Source organism: Schistocerca americana, chromosome 5 (genome assembly GCF_021461395.2).
Source record: "Schistocerca americana isolate TAMUIC-IGC-003095 chromosome 5, iqSchAmer2.1, whole genome shotgun sequence".
NCBI classification, from domain to species: Eukaryota; Metazoa; Arthropoda; class Insecta; order Orthoptera; family Acrididae; genus Schistocerca; species Schistocerca americana.
Genome location: NC_060123.1, coordinates 411,206,714 through 411,226,941, shown reverse-complemented (window position 1 = coordinate 411,226,941; position 20,228 = coordinate 411,206,714). Strand labels below are relative to the sequence as shown.

Genomic DNA, 20,228 nt, shown 5'->3' with positions numbered 1-20,228 from the left:
CGGAGGGTCCGGCGCCGGCGCTGCGCGCTGCTACATTATTAAGCGCGGCGGCGCGCGCGGCGGCGGCAGTGCGAGGCTGGCAGCGAGCGGCGATGGGAGGCCGAGGGCGCCGGCCCGGGCTGCGGCTGCGGTTGCGGGCGCGCGCCACGGCGCGACTCTAGCCAGCGCCAGCGGACTGCGGCCGCCATGCGGGCACGGGGACGCCGCCGCTGAAGGCCCGGAGCCATGACCGCCGCGCCCGCGCCGCTGCTGCTGCTGCTGCTGCACGCCTGCCTGCTGCTCGCCCTCGTCTGCAAGCCAGGTCAGTCCCCCCGACCCGGGGCCGCACCGCACCGCGCCTCTGGGAGCGGACGCTGCCGCCCGCCTCTGGACCCGACGGCTTACTGAGTGCCCTAGTGTTCACCGAGGCGGATCTCCACTCTAGCACAGCGACGCCACACATCTATACTCGGAATATCGTCGTAATGTGCATCGCCGAGGGAGCTTTTTATTGTACCACACACTCTCCTTATCCAGTCCCACATAATGGAAGTGATTAACAGCTAGCTGAAACTTAGAACAGTGTACACTCCGTAAAACAGCTGACATATGCATCCTAACCAACAGACCCGACGCAGTGAATTGTACTCTCCAATGTTTCCTCAACCTTATGGAGTGGAAGGTCCTAAGCATCACCAGAGAACCTCTGTGGGATATTTGCGAAAGGAGCCGTGTAGACCGCCTACTACATTTTCATTTATTGTGACGTTTCGACTATTGCCATCGTCAGAGCGAAATTTAAAACACATATAACAATCGCCACTTTATGATGCAAAGAAAAGTACACTCCTCTTCGATATAGCTGTTATTACATCAAACTTTTTTTCACGAATTCTATGTTTCGAACTGATGATGGAAGTAGCTGAAACGTCGTAATAAGTGAGAATATATCAGCCAGTCTCGACGGCTTTATTCAACAACAAAAAATTCTCAATGATAGAAAATTGTTTACCGACTTTGTTTTGTTTATTAATGAATCTCTGTGGCGTCTGGATGGACTGGAGAAGAAATTGTGGTAAACTGAAGCTTTTCTGTAATCTTTGAAGGGTGGTCGCGCAGGGCAGTTGGAAGCCTGCTACTCGCGAAAGGCAGGTATCTTCGTTTGAATCTTGCATCTGCTGCCAATTTTAACATGTCACGAACGTTCATAGCATCGTATAATCCCCTAGGGATTGTAAGGATGCCCTCCCAAAAGTGCAGTTATTTATATAATGGCACAATTTATCTTCACGGGCGGTATAGAGCGACCTGCAGAGAGCATAAAAAATTTCGTGGAGTAAACACCGAAGCCCAGCTTGTGGAATCTGCTAAACAAAGTTGTATGGATACCTACATATTTGATCTACGTGCAATACACTTTTCACACGTCATGCTATACCTATGTACTGTTAAGCTTACATATGTCTTGGTACACCATAGCGGTACATCAGTCTTCGGTTTAATGATAATTCTGAAGAAGACAGATTGTTCGAGGCGTGTTGCGTCGCATCTAAAACCATACGGTCTCTTGTAACTGAAATGGGATAGATCTTTTGTTATCACGCCCTTTCATATGTACATTTGGATGGTCCTGGACTGGACTGTTTTATGATTACACAAATAAAATGTCACTGGAGTCAAGGTCCAGTAGGATATGGATGCCAAATAAAGAAAATGTCATGTCGCTCTCTCTGCAGACATCTTCCGCGGTCACACCCTCCGCCATGGACGCACTGCTGCAAACGCCCAACGTTTTAGAGCTACAAAAAGAAGAGAGGATTTAATTGTGAAATTATCTGCCAGTCTTGCACTTTACACGAATCACGAATTTATTATAAATCCACCAAACTGAAAACGTTTGTGTATTTTAGTTAAGCGCTGCTGTAGGCCACACTAAGGTGTAACAAGGATGGTCAGAGAACATCAGTGGTAATCGGTGGAACAATGGCAATGTTATTATCTCGGATAAATTTGGAAAACTCAATTCAACAGTTCGACTACATATCTTGTATTTGTTTCATTCGAATAAATGAGAAACACTAGGTTGTGTACGAAGGTGTGAGTTATCTCTTGGTCTTTACTCTGACAGAGCAGCGCAGGAAGTGGTTAATACTGATACAAAGCTCCGTCTAGATTGTAGAATTCTGTGAGTTAAGCAGTGGAATATACGTGTAGATACATGGGTGTTTCCGTACTATGCTTCACGATGAAGTAAATCGTGCATGCACGATTCTTCTGGTTGCAGCTGTAAGATCGCCAGCACAGCAACAGATTCTTCTATTCGTTTTTGGAGACAGAATTCGTAGAGTCAAAGCAAAAGAGAATGAAAATCAGCATTCTCCTCGAATTTCAGATTGAGGTTGTATGCGCTTATAGGCCTGCGCAATTACCCTGTATCCCAAAGATATTGTGTCATATTTTAATATGGGAAATGAGCTACATGTGAATCTCCTGCAAATCTATAAACTGAAGAATTAATCCTGCATTAAGTGAAATGTTAGAATTCTGTTTTTTCAGTCGTGCACAACATACCCACGCGGAAATTATATGATAGACTTTGTGCAGGATATGCAGTACTACTTTGTTTCATCCAGCAGCACATTAATAATCGTGTGTAGAACTGAGAGTATAGCTTGCGACGTCAGATTCGCGTGGTTCGCCTACAGACTGAAATGACCATTGAAACTCTGGAGTAGAAACATGCGTTCAAAGCAAAGTGCCCAATTTAACAGGTTTAATGAATATTACAGAAGGCTATAATGAACAAAATAATTATATGTTTCACCCGCATAAATTATGGCAGGTGGAGGGATGCACTCTTAATCTTTTTGATAACGTCTATAATAGTGACGCCAGAACAACAGAAGTAGTTTCTCAATCCCCTGGCGTTTAACTACGACATTTGAAATGCGGATGCAAATCAAACTGAAACGCGAAACATCAGAATTATGCACTCTGGAATATTTAGGTACAATTCTACTGTAACTTATTCAGTTTCTTTCAGTCAGTAGAGTATTTCTATTATTTTTTTTATTTGAATTAACAATTCTTTTTTCATTGATACCCTTTGCGCCTAGCTTAGAATAATAATTATGTGAACGTTCTTCATCAAACTTTTCCCCTACTTTTTGACCAGCACCTAGCTCCTTTACTTATTTCTTCGGGGGCTGTTGGTATGGGAAAGTAGCTTCTGCAAAGAGATTTACAGGTGCATGCGTGCATTCGAAAGCGATTCTTTCTCAGCTTTGTGTTCGTACTGCAATATTGCATCGTTTTGAGAACTGAGGCTGCAATTGGCTACCTTTTAAACTCGGACCGTTGGAAACACTGAAGCCACATCTGTTGGTTTATTTAAAAACCTGTCGGAAAACAAAGTTGTGGGATAAAACAGTCACCCCGTGTGGAAGGCGAGTTTTAGAGCCTGTGCTCTTAGTTTAGTGTCAGTTGTTAAGGCCTCTTCCACAACGTAACAGTTTCTCCCTGGACAAACAGTGAAGAAGGAACTGGGAGGAGACTGCAGAAAGCTAACGCGCTCAGTCGGTCCATGATGTCAAGATGGATAGAGCAATTGGCAGTGCACTGATGATAAAAGACAGCGATCCAGATTCGGTTCTAGCACCGACACACAGTTTTCGCTATACACGAGCAAAATAGCGCACACGCCAGTGAAGAACAGAACATTGCTGTCTCAATACGTAGCACTTTGGCATCATTTCCTGTCACTTTCTTGGGTATTTGCCTATTCCTCATTCACTTTAAGGTACTGTAGGTCTTTCATTGTAATATCTAAGTTTCGTCATCTGCAGAGTTCCTCTACAATACACTGTTGAACAACACAGGTGTAACGTGTATTAATGATGAGATTATTCAAAGCAATCAGCCACTATTTAGGTTTTGAAATTTAGATGACATGTTTGGAATGTTTTCACATCCATCACCAGATGGGGTTAACACTATTATTTACTTGTCACATGGTAAACTAATCTCTACAATTTCAGATTACAGGTTTTAGAAAAGAAAACAAGAATTGTAAATCACAAATCTTATAAAAGAAAGCACAAACTGCAAGTTATAATTTTTACAAAGAAAAATTACAAATTAAAAATTTACGAAATATTAATCCAAATCGCATATTCTACGAGGAAAGTACTTTTGACACAGCGTTCCACATTCACAAATGCGTAATAGTATGCTATATCTAATTAAGAGTTTCAGCTATAGCTTGCAAAACATGTTTTCCCAGAGAGTCTTCTCTTGGAGCAATCTTGGAAAATGTGCTCCACGGTCTGTTCAGGTACTTAACAATAGGTGACTCTGTATATGAGCGGCTTGATTTTGTTTGCTCTGGATTCTCGCAACTTCTTCGACCACCACTTTGAGGTGACTATAAAATTCACATCAGAAAGTGTACTGTAGACAATAGCGCATGCAATAGGATGAGAACTGTAAGGAATTCGATTCATCTAATTAAAGATGCTGTGATCGTCTCCGGTGCCCCAAACAGTTGATTTTATAAACAGCTTATGTGTCATTCTCATGTTTTTAGTATCGTGTTATACCACCTTCTACTCCAATTTGAATATTATGAAGATTTTCACCTTCATGGATACTTTACGTCTCTTAGTATAGTCTCCACCTCGGTTTCCCGATCACCTTCTCTTCTGGCGCTTACTTTCTTTAAATCCATCTCGTCTGCTTGCGCCTCTGCTTCCACTGTTCTTTGAATAGAATTATCGAATGTCTGTTTGGGTGGAAACAGCAGATCTGCGTACGTTTCTCGAGTGTAGAGGCAAGCAAGTGATCGGTAAGCAGCGGATGGTGGGGGAACTCTCTAGCGACCGTGGCGCAGTCTCCATCCACACCCTGTCGAGATCTTTATAGACCGCTATGGCGCTACTGCCTCTTCGCGCGTAGGTGCTCCTCAGATGGACGTAATCACATCGAAGCCATAGCCTTTGCGTCGCGAATAGTATGCCTCAGGAATGAACCTCTTGCCACTTGGGGAAGTCTGGTTCTTGAGTAATGCAGTCAAGAGTATTCTCACATACAGCAAGAAACAATTTGTATATCACTTCACAGTTTGTATTCCAGATGGGCCGCTGGACTGAGAATACTGTTTATATGTTCAAATGTGTGTGAAATCTTATGGGACTTAACTGCTAAGGTCATCAGTCCCTAAGCTTACACACTACTTAACCTAAATTATCCTATGGAATTGAATCTCCGCCGGGATCAGCCGCACAATCCATAACTACAGCGCCTTAGACCGCTAATCACGCGCGGCTTCTATTTATACATTCACTCACCAAACATAGTAAAATATCGAAAGCTGGTGCTTTTTGCGACCCGTCCAAATTGTTTACGTAGACGATGCTACTCTCTTAGAAACACTCACGTTTTATTGAATTGATGTCTTTTTAAACAATTGGTTTGAATCATACTTACCAGATTGCAGATAGTTGTGCTGGATTAGTCATACATGATGGAAAGAGAGACAGTTTTAGTGACTGTTCCAACTTCTATTCTTTATACACTCCTGGAAATTGAAATAAGAACACCGTGAATTCATTCTCCCAGGAAGGGGAAACTTTATTGACACATTCCTAGGGTCAGATACATCACATGATCACACTGACAGAACCACAGGCACATAGACACAGGCAACAGAGCATGCACAATGTCGGCACTAGTACAGTGTATATCCACCTTTCGCAGCAATGCAGGCTGCTGTTCTCCCATGGAGACGATCGTAGAGATGCTGGATGTAGTCCTGTGGAACGGCTTGCCATGCCATTTCCACCTGGCGCCTCAGTTGGACCAGCGTTCGTGCTGGACGTGCAGACCGCGTGAGACGACGCTTCATCCAGTCCCAAACATGCTCAATGGGGGGCAGATCCGGAGGTCTTGCTGGCCAGCGTAGTTGACTTACACCTTCTAGAGCACGTTGGGTGGCACGGGATACATGCGGACGTGCATTGTCCTGTTGGAACAGCAAGTTCCCTTGCCGGTCTAGGAATGGTAGAACGATGGGTTCGATGACGGTTTGGATGTACCGTGCACTATTCAGTGTCCCCTCGACGATCACCAGTGGTGTACGGTCAGTGTAGGAGATCGCTCCCCACACCATGATGCCGGGTGTTGGCCCTGTGTGCCTCGGTCGTATGCAGTCCTGATTGTGGCGCTCACCTGCACGGCGCCAAACACGCATACGACCATCATTGGCACCAAGGCAGAAGCGACTCTCATCGCTGAAGACGACACGTCTCCATTTGTCCCTCCATTCACGCCTGTCGCGACACCACTGGAGGCGGGCTGCACGATGTTGGGGCGTGAGCGGAAGACGGCCTAACGGTGTGCGAGACCGTAGCCCAGCTTCATGGAGACGGTTGCGAATGGTCCTCGCCGATACCCCAGGAGCAACAGTGTCCCTAATTTGCTGGGAAGTGGCGGTGCGGTCCCCTACGGCACTGCGTAGGATCCTACGGTCTTGGCGTGCATCCGTGCGTCGCTGCGGTCCGGTCCCAGGTCGACTGGCACGTGCACCTTCCGCCGACCACTGGCGACAACATCGATGTACTGTGGAGACCTCACGCCCCACGTGTTGAGCAATTCGGCGGTACGTCCACCCGGCCTCCCGCATGCCCACTATACGCCCTCGCTCAAAGTCCGTCAACTGCACATACGGTTCACGTCCATGCTGTCGCGTCATGCTACCAGTGTTAAAGACTGCGATGGAGCTCCGTACGCCACGGCAAACTGGCTGACACTGACGGCGGCGGTGCACAAATGCTGCGCAGCTAGCGCCATTCGACGGCCAACACCGCGGTTCCTGGTGTGTCCGCTGTGCCGTGCGTGTGATCATTGCTTGTACAGCCCTCTCGCAGTGTCCGGAGCAAGTATGGTGGGTCTGACACACCGGTGTCAATGTGTTCTTTTTTCCATTTCCAGGAGTGTATATGCTAATGACCTTCTACTTAATATTAATCAAGTAGAATTGTTACTTTTTTGAAGACGACACTGGTGTTTAAGTAAATCCAATTAGTGAAAAAACAACAGAAGCAACTGTCAATGACGTTTATCAAAGAAAACATCGAAGTTATTAAATGATTTTCTGAAAAGAGCTCACCGTGGATTTGGGGGAAACACACTATATTCAGTTCTGCACAGCAAACAGAGGAAAGCCATGCCACCAAATGACGTAGCGCACGAACAGGAGTCAGTAAAGAGGTTAGAATTTTACGATGTTTTGGGTGTATATGCTGATGGAAACTTGAACAGGAAGAAAGATATTACTTAGTAGCTCAAACAATTAAATTCAGGAATTTTTGTTCTTCGTACTGGACGAGTTCTTCTACTTCATACGAATTGTTGTGTAAAAACTGGTAGACTGTAGAAACTGTAGTTGTAGTTCCATGAGTGGGACTGGTAGGTTATATGTCCTTAAATATTACGTTTAGGCCAATGTGTCGTTTAGGAACTTATAAATGCCCATCATATAGCCATCCACTGAAAGTAATAATGTACACATATTCTGTAAGCTGACCCGTTCGACATTATTTCGACAAAAATCGTTCAAATGATCTAGATAACTTATATTTGACTAACTATCCAACTTACTTTCTCTCTCTCTTCTTTGTGGTTTTACATGCACATTCACTCGCTGAAGCTAACAGGAACATAATCACATAATAGCAGGAATCGATATATTTTTTATATCAAACAGTGCTTTCTGTCAACAAACAAGGAAGAGATTTGATGCTACATTGGATTCATTGCTTCTGTTCTGGATTCATTGCTTCTCTCGACACATATCAACGATCTATAACTAAACATGACAGATGATTCACAAAATTTTCTCTTTAGGGTGACAAAAAAATTATTATGTTACACACGAAATGTAACGTGAGAATGAGGCAGCTTAGAGGGTAGTCGCTAACAATAGGATATGGCTCTGACAGAGCAGATTACCGCTAACTACAACGAAACACAATACAATTTTCAGACGCTACTTTTGTAGTAGGGAAATTTTACCGTCCTAAAGCTGTGAGACAGTGGAATCAATCACTTAAAACTCATAGAATTAAGGGTAGATGAAAAGTTGTTTTGTTAGTATCACGTACAAGAAACTGAAAGCTACACTATAAGAATAATTTCCACTTTCTCCTACTCTGAAACACGAAACCTTGTTTAGTTTTGCTTACTTTCGCGCTGTTTTCAACTATAATATCGTGTTTTGGAGGAAACGGTGCACTCAGAAACAATATTCTTAGTCCAGAAAAGGATGGTCAGCCGGATCTGTGCTGTCAGTTCGCGAACCTCGTGTAGGCCGTTGTGTAGGCGATACGGAGTCGTAACTCTGCCTTTCTTGTACATACACTCATAAAAGGAATTTTTTTGTTTACAATACAGACTCACTCAGCAGAAACTGTAACATTCATTCAGTGAACACTATACGGCAGAACGATGTGCACTTGGTTAAAAGCGTGCAGTATTCAGTACGTTTAACTTTCAACAAGCTTCCGGAAGAACTGAAAAAAAACTGAGTGATTAAACCCCATGTCCTCAAACCTAAGTTGAAAGGTTACATTGCGACACGTTCCTTCTGTGCCGTACAAGAATTGTTCGCAGTAGTTGAGATGTTTTCTACGCAATATGTTATTTATTCGTATAATTCTGAACGATTTTCTTTTTTGTATTTTACTAATTATTTTGTTTCTCTTGCGGTAAATTTTCTATTCAGCATACTGTAAACTATGTATAGACTCATTCGATGATCAAAACAGTGTCTCCGCACATCGTTCCAAGGAATCTGACAAATAAAAAATAAAATAAAATAAACGCTCTTGTTCTACACACGTGTATAATGTGTCAAACAGTTTCTGTTGCAGAGCGAAAGATTCATTCAAAAAAGAAACCCTGTGCTATTAAAACGCAGTATTCCTTCTCTCAAGGTGCGTACGTCCAGAAAGACACGCAAGAAAACGTTCATTGCTACAGGCGGAACTGAAATTATCTTAATGTCTCAGATTATGAGAATGGTGCGAGCTCGGATCCCAAATATACACATTCTTTTCATCTGCTAGAATCTCCTTTGATCGTATAATTTTGGATAAATAATTTAGGATATTGGGCCGCGTCATTGAAAACTACTAAAATAACTGAGATGCCGACGTTTCGACCGACTTGCTGCTGTCCTCTTCAGAGCGCTTGATTGCTGTACACTGGTGAATGTCTTAATTTATATATTGTCATTTTCATTTTTAGTGATGAAATAAAAAAGTGACACACGTCATATATATATCTAAATGACTAACCCGGGGCACGCCATAGTGGACGGTTGCATATCTAACGGCTTGCAGCGGCAATAAAAATTTCATATTCAACAAGTACTACTGTTACTGACGCAATTTAAAAATTTTAAATGCTGTCGAGATCCACTCATTAATGTTATAATGTTACGTTAAATGTTTAACACAATAAGTCATAGTGTGTAAATCACCCATATTATTTTCATCCAGTACTTAGCAACTTCCCACAACCTTTACACATCAAGTAAACATTAACAGAACTTTTTCTCACTGTCATCCGCCCCTCCCCACCCTCTCCCCCTCCCCCAACAAAATCATTTAAGTGAAAAAGGTTACCGCTATCTACATTTTCGCTACTACAGTATCTGGGCCATGACACGTTAATTTATTACTCCTTTACTACTAACTCTACTTGTAATACATTTTGCAGACAGCACCCACATATACCTCAGTATCCACGCACACCACAGAAAGTAACTGGAAAATTATGTCATCGTAAGCTACTTTTTTTGGATGATATGACGTTTCATACATGGGAGTTTGATTCTTTAAAGACTCGAGGTAAAAATTTACTGCTATGTTATTAGTGAGCTAATGTAATCGAAGTTCACTGTTAGTTCTGTTGTATGTATAAGGCTTTTCGTTTGATGTGCAACAAGCGGAAGTAGTTATTTTCGCAGATGACATATATATTATCCTTTATCAAAATTATTTTCGTTGTGTAGTGTCCACCTGAATGACATCAGACGAAAATTTTCTTCAAGAGACAAACGTTTGTCAATGAACAGAAGTGTAATGTGAGAATAAAATTTGATACTCGTGCACTATCTTCCTGTAAACAACTGATTAAAATAGTCAGGGTTTTAACTGTAGCTTTGCGGTTCACGTATTTCCTCATTACAGATTTTGCAATAGATATATCGCAGTTAAGAAAGAATAAAAATGTCCATAATTCCGCGACAAGGAAAAATATCCTTTATTACGGACAAATGTTTTTTGCAATTCTTTCAGTCTGAGAATCCAGTGAATAATGCTACCACAATTTTTTTGCCACTTAGTGAATCATAAACAATGCCAGACAGCAAACTTAAATTTGAAAGCAAAAGGAGAAAATTCCTTCTGTAAAGCGCCCTCTGTTCCAGAAAACATTTCTCAGTTTTGTAACTCGTAGCTATAGAGTAAAACAACTACACACTTGCTTCAGAATTACGAGTATTTCTACTGTTGCATAGATCTCTCTGTAAATAGTCCACATGCGGCTAGAATGAAATAAAAGTTACGAAAAGTCATCAGTAAACTGATCAACCCAATTCTTTACGATTTCGTGCAAATGGATCCCGTGACAAGTAACTATGGGAACTATGTTGTCGACTTTACTTATTTTAGGTTCTTAAAGCTGAATGGACTAAGTAACAATACAGGGGTGTGCGCTGTATACGGTGAGTAGGGGTCAGGTGAAGTAGAAAGTACAACCGGGTTCTTTCAAGCAAATATGTTTTTCCCCGTTTATGGCAATAGCGGAGAATATCACGGAGGGCTGCCGGCCTTTGTGGCCGAGCGGTTCTAGGCGCGTCAGTCTGGAACCGCGCGAACGCTAGGTTCGCAGGTTCGAATCCTGCCTCGGGCATGGATGTGTGTGATGTCCTTAGGTTAGTTAGGTTTAAGTGGTTCAAAATTCTAGGGGACTGATGACCTCAGATGTTAAGTCCCATAGTGCTCAAAGCCATTTGAACCATTTTTGAGCCGAAGGCTCCTCTCGATTAGAAACCTGGTGACCTATAGCAGATTTTCTCAGCACATATGCAGACTCATGTGTTTTAAATTTATGGTAGTAGCAATGTGTAAAGCAAAAAGTGTTTCGCATGGAAAATAGGGCTTAACATCCCGGCGACCACGAGATAATTAGAGAGAATCAAAAGCTCCGAAATGAGAATCAATGGGAAGGACATCAGCCTTGTCTTTCTAAAGGAACGATCCAGGCATTTGCCTTCAGCGATTTAGGGAAATCGCGGAAAATCTAAATCAGGATGACCAGATGGAGATTTGAACCAACGTCCTCCAGAATACTTCTCCAGTGTCACAACAAGGCGCCAACTCGTTCGGCAAATAGTTCGTCGGAATCCTCATTGAAATGTACCGAGAAAATACTGGTCCGTGGCTCCCAGCCTGGTTTAAGGGTTTCGGTTTGAGATCAGTTCGGGAGCTTGGATGTCAGTTTCGATACACTTCTTCAAGAAGCTTTTCAGTTGACATAACGTCAGTGAGTTGATCCCTTGTCCAGGTCTTTCTGCATCTGAAAATCATGCGGTGATCAACGGGAAACGAACTAAGAATTTTTCATTAGCTAGCGCCATACTATTTGTGTGCTTCATCCAAAGTACACGTATTGTTTGTGACTTCACATTGTATAATATAAAGTTTTTGGTGGACGCGGAGTACGGATTATACTGAATACAAACTAGCAATCGTTTCCCTGCTATACGAACAAACAAGAAAACGAATCATTGGTCATACACTTCCGTGTCTGTTGGTTAAAGAGCAATACTAACCAGTTTGCCTCTGGTATATAATACATTTACAAAGGATAATTAGTGTGATAATAACGCAAACCGCAGTTGTTGTAATACAAGGGAATTGTGGCTACTTGGAACGTATACCTGGTGTGTGTTTTGTTTGCCCTGTAGTACCGGGGGTTCTTATCGGATTAGTTTGTCAGTTGTTGGCCAGTTACATCTGTAGTAACTGTCAGAGCCACCGGCATTTACGTCAGTGTTTCTTGTATTGGGCGTGGGATGAGTCACAACGCAAAATAATGTCTTGGTTACTTGAACCATGGGAGCTGTACGTTTCTTTGGATATGAATTCTTATCCAAAATGATTCCTATTTAGCTTCCTTTACAATTTGGAACCCTCTGTTAACGGGTACATTAAGACAGGCTTTTTTTTTTTAATTATCACTTTCCAAAAATAAACCACCTGTCCGAAAATGCATGGTTTGTGAACTGTGGGTAGATGAAGCTGCAGAAACTTATTGAAAACTGTCAGCTTTCAACGTGAACCATATACTGGTGAGCTGCAACATTATAAACACTGCCCACCACCAGAATGAATTCCGCGTGCTGGCGTTGCGGGCGTGTGGCGCGCCATGGAGTATATGCAAGCAGAGCAGTGACGAATAGGTAATCATTCTACCGACGAAGAATTCCGTAAATGACATCTACAAACATAAGAAACTTTTAATACCTGGTATCATTAGAAATTGAGAAATGCGATCTTCTAGTCTTTACAAAAAGGATTTAAAATTTATTACAAAATTTTGAAAACTCTCTAGATTGCAAATATCATAAACTCTTAAAATTTGATAACAAGTATCGGTTGTTGATACAATTATCTTGGGTTCAAAAATGGTAAAGTATTATGTCAGCGTGTACAATAATGATGTACTGCATCCTTTATAATTTGGTAAAAGTTCATATTGCTATGGCAACATGTTAAAAGGCTGATCGCAAACCACGCTTAACAAAGCTGCAGTCAAGTATAGCGATGAAGTATAAATCGGTTGCAACGTCACGGTTACTGTGTGATCGTCCAACAGAAGTAATGTTGACTCAACTTGTCGTGATTCCTTCTTCAGCAGTCTGGTCCGCACGCCTTCCCTCTTAAAAGCGAGTGACGTTCCTCTACTGGAAAGCTGTAGTAGAATCAGTAGCATTATACGAATTGACGGTTGCAACAAAAGTTTTTTAGTATCAGCTCAGGTGAGCGATTGACTGCTAAGATAGTTTGTGAGTGAGCCGGCCGGGGTGGCCAAGCGGTTCTAGGCGCGTCAGTCTGGAACCGCGAGACCGCTACGGTCGCAGGTTCGAATCCTGCCTCGGGCATGAATGTGTGTGATATCTTTAGGTTAGTTAGGTTTAAGTAGTTCTAAGTTCTAGGGGACTGATGACCTCAGATGTTAAGTCCCATAGTGCTCAGAGCCATTTGAACCATTTTGTGAGTGAAAAATTTGATATACTGTCACTTGTTTGGTACAAAAACACTGCCAAGCTCCTGCTAATCTTTAGTTCCTGTTTCAACACCCACACGCAATCAAAGTCACTACTAATAGCCACTTTATGGTAACTAACCGAACCCTTTACCAAAAAGATTAACAAACGGATTATTTGCGACAGAATGCTCGCTCAAATATTACACAAATTGACCAGTACCAATGTTCAGTCCACGGTCACAGTCTGTATAACATGCCATGTAGACATCAGTTATTCAAAATTTACAGTTTACATATTGAAATCGTTTTTCACACACATTTGAATCCTTTTGTGGCACTCCACGGTCAAGTTTTAATCATTATTCTGCAAAATTATCACTGCTTTTCAGAGCTCCTTACATCCGCATCCGAATATGATGATGGCTGAGCTCAAAACTGCTTTCTTTAGACTTCACAAAGCAATTCTTTAACCCACAAAATACGCGCGAACGCAATGTGCTCTGACTGGCTGATTCACTTCATAGTCAGTCCGATATTAGTACCAAACTGCGCAATCCCATGACTTTTACATTTGACAAGTCACAACTTAAAAGCTTTTATAAACAATTTCCTAAATGAAAAACTTTAGAAAATCCACAAATATCAAAACAACTCCCTATTTAAATGACAGAATTATCGTAAAATGTTCCTTGTTTCCCCAGTGCCATACACGGGCTAGTTGTGGATTACAAAATTCCCCTGTGAGTGATAAAGTCTCTCTGTGCATGGTTCTCATGCTCACGTATATTCACTTAATAGGCGTAACAGTATTCATTTATTATCTTACTTTCCATTCATACTGATAAACAAATTAGCAATAATTAATTACAGTCGTAATAAGCACAATAACTTCAGTTTTGTTACCAAAATGAATTTCAACTTATCGATAATTTCATAGTCCGCAAGAAGCTGACGTGTTTCGGCCACAGACGTAACTACTTGCAGCCAGCTACTGGATCACAGCGCCCCTGTCATGCGTTAACCATGACTCGTTGTCTGAAACTGTCTGTGCTCTACCGTCCCTTACTTAAAATGGGTGTGATATGAAGCGCTACGCCTTTCGATCCGTGCACGAGTCCACCGTACCAATACGTTCCAAAAAGACGCGCGCAAAAGTCCGATTTTTCAGGGGGTCATATCTCGTTTTCTACTGATGACGTAGTTACGAGATCAAGTATTCTGGATAGCTCTGTTCCCACAGAACAGGGTAAAAATTTAAACATTACATATTTCCTTCAGCGCAGGCAAATTGAGCAAATTGATTGTTTCCCTTGCATTAAGTATGGTCTATAAGTTTATAAAAGAGTTATTTCTTCATGGACTCTAACTGACAAAACCCCGAAAACGTATGGTTTTTGGGTACGACAAATACCAATTGTAAGGATGGCCACTTTTATATTTTGTATTCATGGCAAATCGCAGAAATTTTTACCATAAGCTCTTAAGATGATGTTTTCGGGCAATCTTGAACCTTTTTTGGATATCATTATCTGTTACCGAGATCCACATGGTCAAAGTAACCGCACTTACGGACGTAACATCCGGTCTTTGTGCTAACCTTATATTATGCGTACTTATTTCTTGTTTGTAAGTGTCAGATTATATAAATGTGTCGATGTATACAATTAGTGAACACTTTACTGACCTATAGGGTTCATTTTTCTGTAGGAAGTACACCCAGCTATAGCAGTGAAAAGAAGAGACAAACCGGAAAACTCCTTTTGGAGCAAAAAAAAAAAAAATAATCAAATGGTCCTCTTAAAAAGACTCTGACAGAAAAATGGAATACCAGCTGCTGAATTATCATTTCACCTTCCTCATCAAAAATTTTGGCATGCGAACATATTCGCGCTTTTTGGTGCTGAAAGAGAATAGCGGAGAGACAGTCAAGCTGGAAGAGAGAGGGGAGACAGTGCCAGCGGGGGAAAAAGGGTGAGGCAGAATAAGGGAAACAAGTCCGCATTCGCCGAGGCAGATGGAAAACCGCCTTGAAAACCATCCACAGACTTGCCGTCACACAGAACCTCGACACTAATCCACCGGCCGGATTCGTGCCGGGGACCGGCACGCCTTCCCACCCGGAAAGCAGTGCTTTAGACCGCACGGCTAACCGGGCGGGCTTATGCATAATCATACTTTTAATTTTTAAAAGCTGTCTATATGTACAGGGCTATTCATAATAATCTAGATATTTTTAGGTTAAAGTGGAAAATGTTTGTATTGATCTAAGGTGTCAAATGACTACATGTATGGAAACCGAAAGTGATCCTGAAATAGAAAGAGAGAAGAATGAAGACAAGAGCAGTGGGAGCCGAAAAGAGATGAGATATCGATACTCACTGAGAGACTTTGCCAGTAAAAGAGAAAGAGAGGTGAATGGAAATAGAAGCGGTGGGAGCAAAACAGATTGAAGACAATGGAAATGAAAAATACAGATGAGGTAGAGACCATACGTAGAATGGGGGAATGTCGGGACGGAGTGTCTGGACCCAATCAGACTGGCGAACTTTAACATGTAGCTACAGCGGAGGGCGTGTTTTCCACCGAAACTGTAAGCACGCTGGACTAGGAGAAAAATAATTTGGACCCTCAGAATTTTCGATTTGTAGTGGAGAGAGTGTAAGTGGGAAAGAAAGACAAAAGAGGACAGTGTAAGTGCAAGGGGAGAGTGTGGTAGAGGGATATAATGTAAATTAGTGGGGAAAAAGGCAGAGTCACATATAGATGATTGCACTGAGAGAGAGGTACTGAGTATGAAGATTGAACTAGAAACAGAGTCTTGGTATAAGAATGTAGAATGTTCTGTATTAAAAGAGCGGGAATATAATCGCATGCGAAAGTTTTTGGTGAGGAAGGCGGAATCGAGGCACCTGATTCCCCTCTTTTCCGTCAGAGTCTTTTAAAGAGTAACATAATTTTTTCCGCTGGTATTTCATACGTGACTGAAACTTTATTATGTGTGTTTTAGCATCAGTGTTTTATCACATTTGTGTAGCCAGCATTTTACTGAAAGTGTTTCTTATATGAGAATGTAACGAGTTATACAGCTGTGTGAGCCATCCGTATTCTGTGTTCTGACATAATACTCTACCATGAGTGATCTGAAGATCAGTTGTCAGATTTTAAGTTTGTATATTATTTGCGATCTAGACAATTTTAAAACTTTTGTAATAAAACTTTAAGGTACTGTAAATAAGAAGCCTTGACAAAGCTCCGATAGTGTCGGCTCGGCGTATGGGAATGGGTATCTCGGAAAAGACGAAACTGCTCAGCTGTTCGCGCGTACTGCTGTCGTGAGCATCAGCGGAAAGCGGATGATAGGGTGAAAACAAGAGTAGGCGAAGAGGTGTAAGGTGTCCACACCTCACCACAGAACGTGCAAGTCAGAGGCTCACCAGCTCTGTAATGCAGGATAGGGGCCGATCTGTTGCAGGGCTGACGACAGAATACAGGCGAAAGTGTTTCACTTTCAGATCACACCGTTCGGAAGACATTGTTGAACATGGGGCTTCACAGCAGACGAGAAACGCATCGTCAATTACGATTGCAGTGGGTATGGGATTATTGAGTTTGGATCGTGGATTAGGGGAAACTAGTTATACCACTATACTGCTGCTCGATACACGCATCGCGCCACTGACGCAGGCCAGAGGGTACAGTGTTAGGCTGTGGGAGACATCAACGTGATGTTCCATCAACGGTACTTGCAACGGGAACATTCATCCGACTTTCGATGAAGTATGTTGTAGTAACCGTAGGTACCACGCTAGCTGTGGTCTATGTCCGTTCTTGTCGCCTGTCAGCTATCTTCTTCACCCCACATCTCCAACAATCTGCCTTAGACACTAAGGGCTACCATTCCAATACCTTCCCTCCAGCCTTATTCAACTTCAGTTTTCAGTAAAGACTGATCTAATATGCACCCAACTATTCGAACTCCTCGTTTAATTACATTCTGTATTCAACTTTTTTTACTCTTTGATTCGTTACAACGTTGCCTTCATTCCTTACTTGAACAGTCTACCCCATTTTCAACAGTCTCCAGTAACATTATATTTCAATGGATTCTAATCCTTTATATTTTTCCAATCGTCTATGTTTCATCGTCCATACTTCACAATCGCAATGAGCTATGTTTCAAAAATAGCTTACCGTGAAACTATTTTTCGTTTTCGGATTTTAGGAGCTATTTCTATTTAGAAAAGTCCATGTTGCCATGTGCAATCGTTGCTATTTTTCCTCCGTATTTCTTCCTTATTGTTTATACTTGCTATACAGCAAAACTCGACTACCCCTTCAGGAGACTCGTAAAGTTGAAATACTCTACCCTGGCAGAGCTTCTTTTATTTTCTGCACTAAAACATCAGATCCACTTCGTTCTGTTTTGAAGGCATATTTCACTAAAATGAACAGATTAATAGCCAATGGAGTTGATGTTTGAGTAAATGCTGTCTGCGTGATTGTACTAGTATGACACTACGCCACTAAAACACATTGATAAAGAACAAAAGTATATATGTAAAGAATTTTCAGCCTGTTCTGATTCAATCATCCTGATTTAGCTTTTCCGTGTTTTCCCATTCCATTACAACCAAACTCCTCTACAGTTCCATCTAGTATCCAGTCACCGACTCCTTCCTCATATTTTGACATAATTAACACATGTGAATTCTTATACTTATTGTGCTTCCAGCTTGGCATTCTGAGCCCTTGCAATAAGTTATCTGAATAGTATGAAATATCCTATTGCAGCGTGTCACTGAACAAAAAAAAATATAATTAAGTGAGGGAGAGTTTATTCGCAAACCATTCTATATCCAATTCTGCTACCATCGCTTATTGGCGACTTTCTCCTGGAAGTTAATAACGTTTCAATCAAATCTTTATTGCTGTTGTTATTGTCATCTGCTGAAGACTGGTTGGATTTAGCTCTCCAGGGCTGGTTAACTACTGTAGTTTACCAGTTTAGGTGTAGTAATCCTTGAGTTCCCTCTACTATATGTATCCCTCATAGATGCCCCAGTATGTATCTCATCAACCGATACCTTCTTTCTGTCAAGTAGTGCCAAAAATTTCTTTTCTCCTAACTTGGCCTTAGTACCTCCACATCAGTTATCCGATATACGCACTAGTCTTCATCATTCTTCTGTAGTACCATATTTAAAAATCTTCCAGGCTCTTCTTGTCTCAGCAAACTATTGTCCACGTTTCACTTCCACATAAAACTCCAGTCCACACAAATATTTTCAGAAAAATACTTCATCCTCACCATCTTCCACGGTGATACTGTTCTACAAGACGACAGACCCCTGTTCCAGGATAGGTTTTATGAGCTCCCGACACCAGATCTCAATATTATTGGGCCGTTGCGTATACTGTGGAGTGAAGACGCGTCATCGCTATCCACGTTCATCATCGCTAACTGAGCTTTCCATAATTTTGCAGGATTAATGCTCTAACATTCCCTTGAAAATCGCACACGACCTGTATTTATCCATTCCGAGACGGCTGGAAGCTGTTTTGAATGTCAGCGGTTTTCCTACAACTATTGGTTTCGGTGATGTGTTGTGATCTTGGTGTTTCCATATTTTGGTCCACCTCCTCTTTGATCATATTGGATATGGGTTTTGGTAGTTCTCACAACAAACCTGATATACATAGGACCTGGTCCTACTGCACGTCGTACAGATTACTCGAAGGGTAGTACACAAGTTATGAACAATGGAATTGTGGAAAGAGCTATAAATTCTCAGGTGGGGTGACATTCCATCTACAGTGGATGTAATAGAAGTTCCAAAGTTTATATTAACCTGAATCTGTAATGTCTTATCACGCTCACAAAGTAGCCATATCACTGATCCGTCTAATCGAGAACTGATGTTGTCGAGGCAGCTAGCGTGATGGCTCCATGTGAAAATCAAAGTTGTTGTCGTTAACTTGATAGTTAATCGGGCTACGAATTGTTTTACATGCAACTTCTCACTAGGGCTGTATAATATATATATATATATATATATATATATATATATATATATATATATATATATATATATATATATATACAGTACATTGAAGTAAATTTTTAACTATAGCCCCTTAACAACCTCGTTTTTTCACTAACCATATCTGTTGAGACTTTCTAACGCGTTTTCGCATTACGTAAAGCCTAACCCAGTTTCTTTCTACTTCTACACTTTCGTGATATTGTGTATGCAAGGTCTACTACTGGTGAAGTCATTTTACTCTTATAGGGAAGAGTGAGTGTTAAATGAATATTTATGTGTAACTGGCATTATACTTGCAGTAATAGTTAACTAAAATTACTTCAGCTGTATTAATACATATTTGTTGTGTTACGACCGCTTTCATTCTCATAACACCTTCAGGATGCCAAGTTCTACGAGCGAAACCATCCCAACATGGTAAATATGTAATAATGCAGATGAGGTGTAGTTCATTAATCATCAGTGTTAGTATTAATCATCCGCGGTGCTCAACAAGATCAAAACCGTTATAACTGTGTTTTAAGAACGCCGTAGGACTCTTAAACTTTACCTTAACAATTTCACGTTCTGTTGTAACTCCTAATTCTCGCCAAAATCCAGGCAATAACAGCTGGCCGAACTACCCTTCCATTCCACCTATCCGACTTCCACCGTGTCATTTATAAACATCCCATCCCTCTTATTACCACGCGGAAATAAATATCTCGGGACAACCTACCTACCAGCTGACCAGCAAAAAATTCGTAATAAACATAAAAAATCAGGCTGAACATGGGGATTAAATCCTTCATCACAAGCTGCATTTGCGAAATCCGGCGTAAGTTCACCTATACCAGGGTTGCTTGGTTTTCGTCTCGTTTCAGAGTCAGA

At 41.6% G+C, this 20,228-nt stretch overlaps 1 protein-coding gene across 2 annotated transcripts in view; it reads left to right on the top strand.

Annotated features, from left to right (window-relative positions):
- The first annotated feature begins 202 nt into the window (after positions 1–202).
- LOC124615805 (acetylcholine receptor subunit beta-like 1) overlaps positions 203–20,228 on the top strand; it is an 882,018-nt gene continuing 861,992 nt past the window's right edge. For both annotated transcript variants that reach the window (XM_047143944.1, XM_047143943.1), the window contains exon 1: positions 203–301. In XM_047143944.1, coding sequence (XP_046999900.1) covers positions 226–301 — 76 coding nt within the window. In that variant the 5' untranslated portion in view covers positions 203–225. The remainder of the gene's footprint in view (positions 302–20,228) is intronic.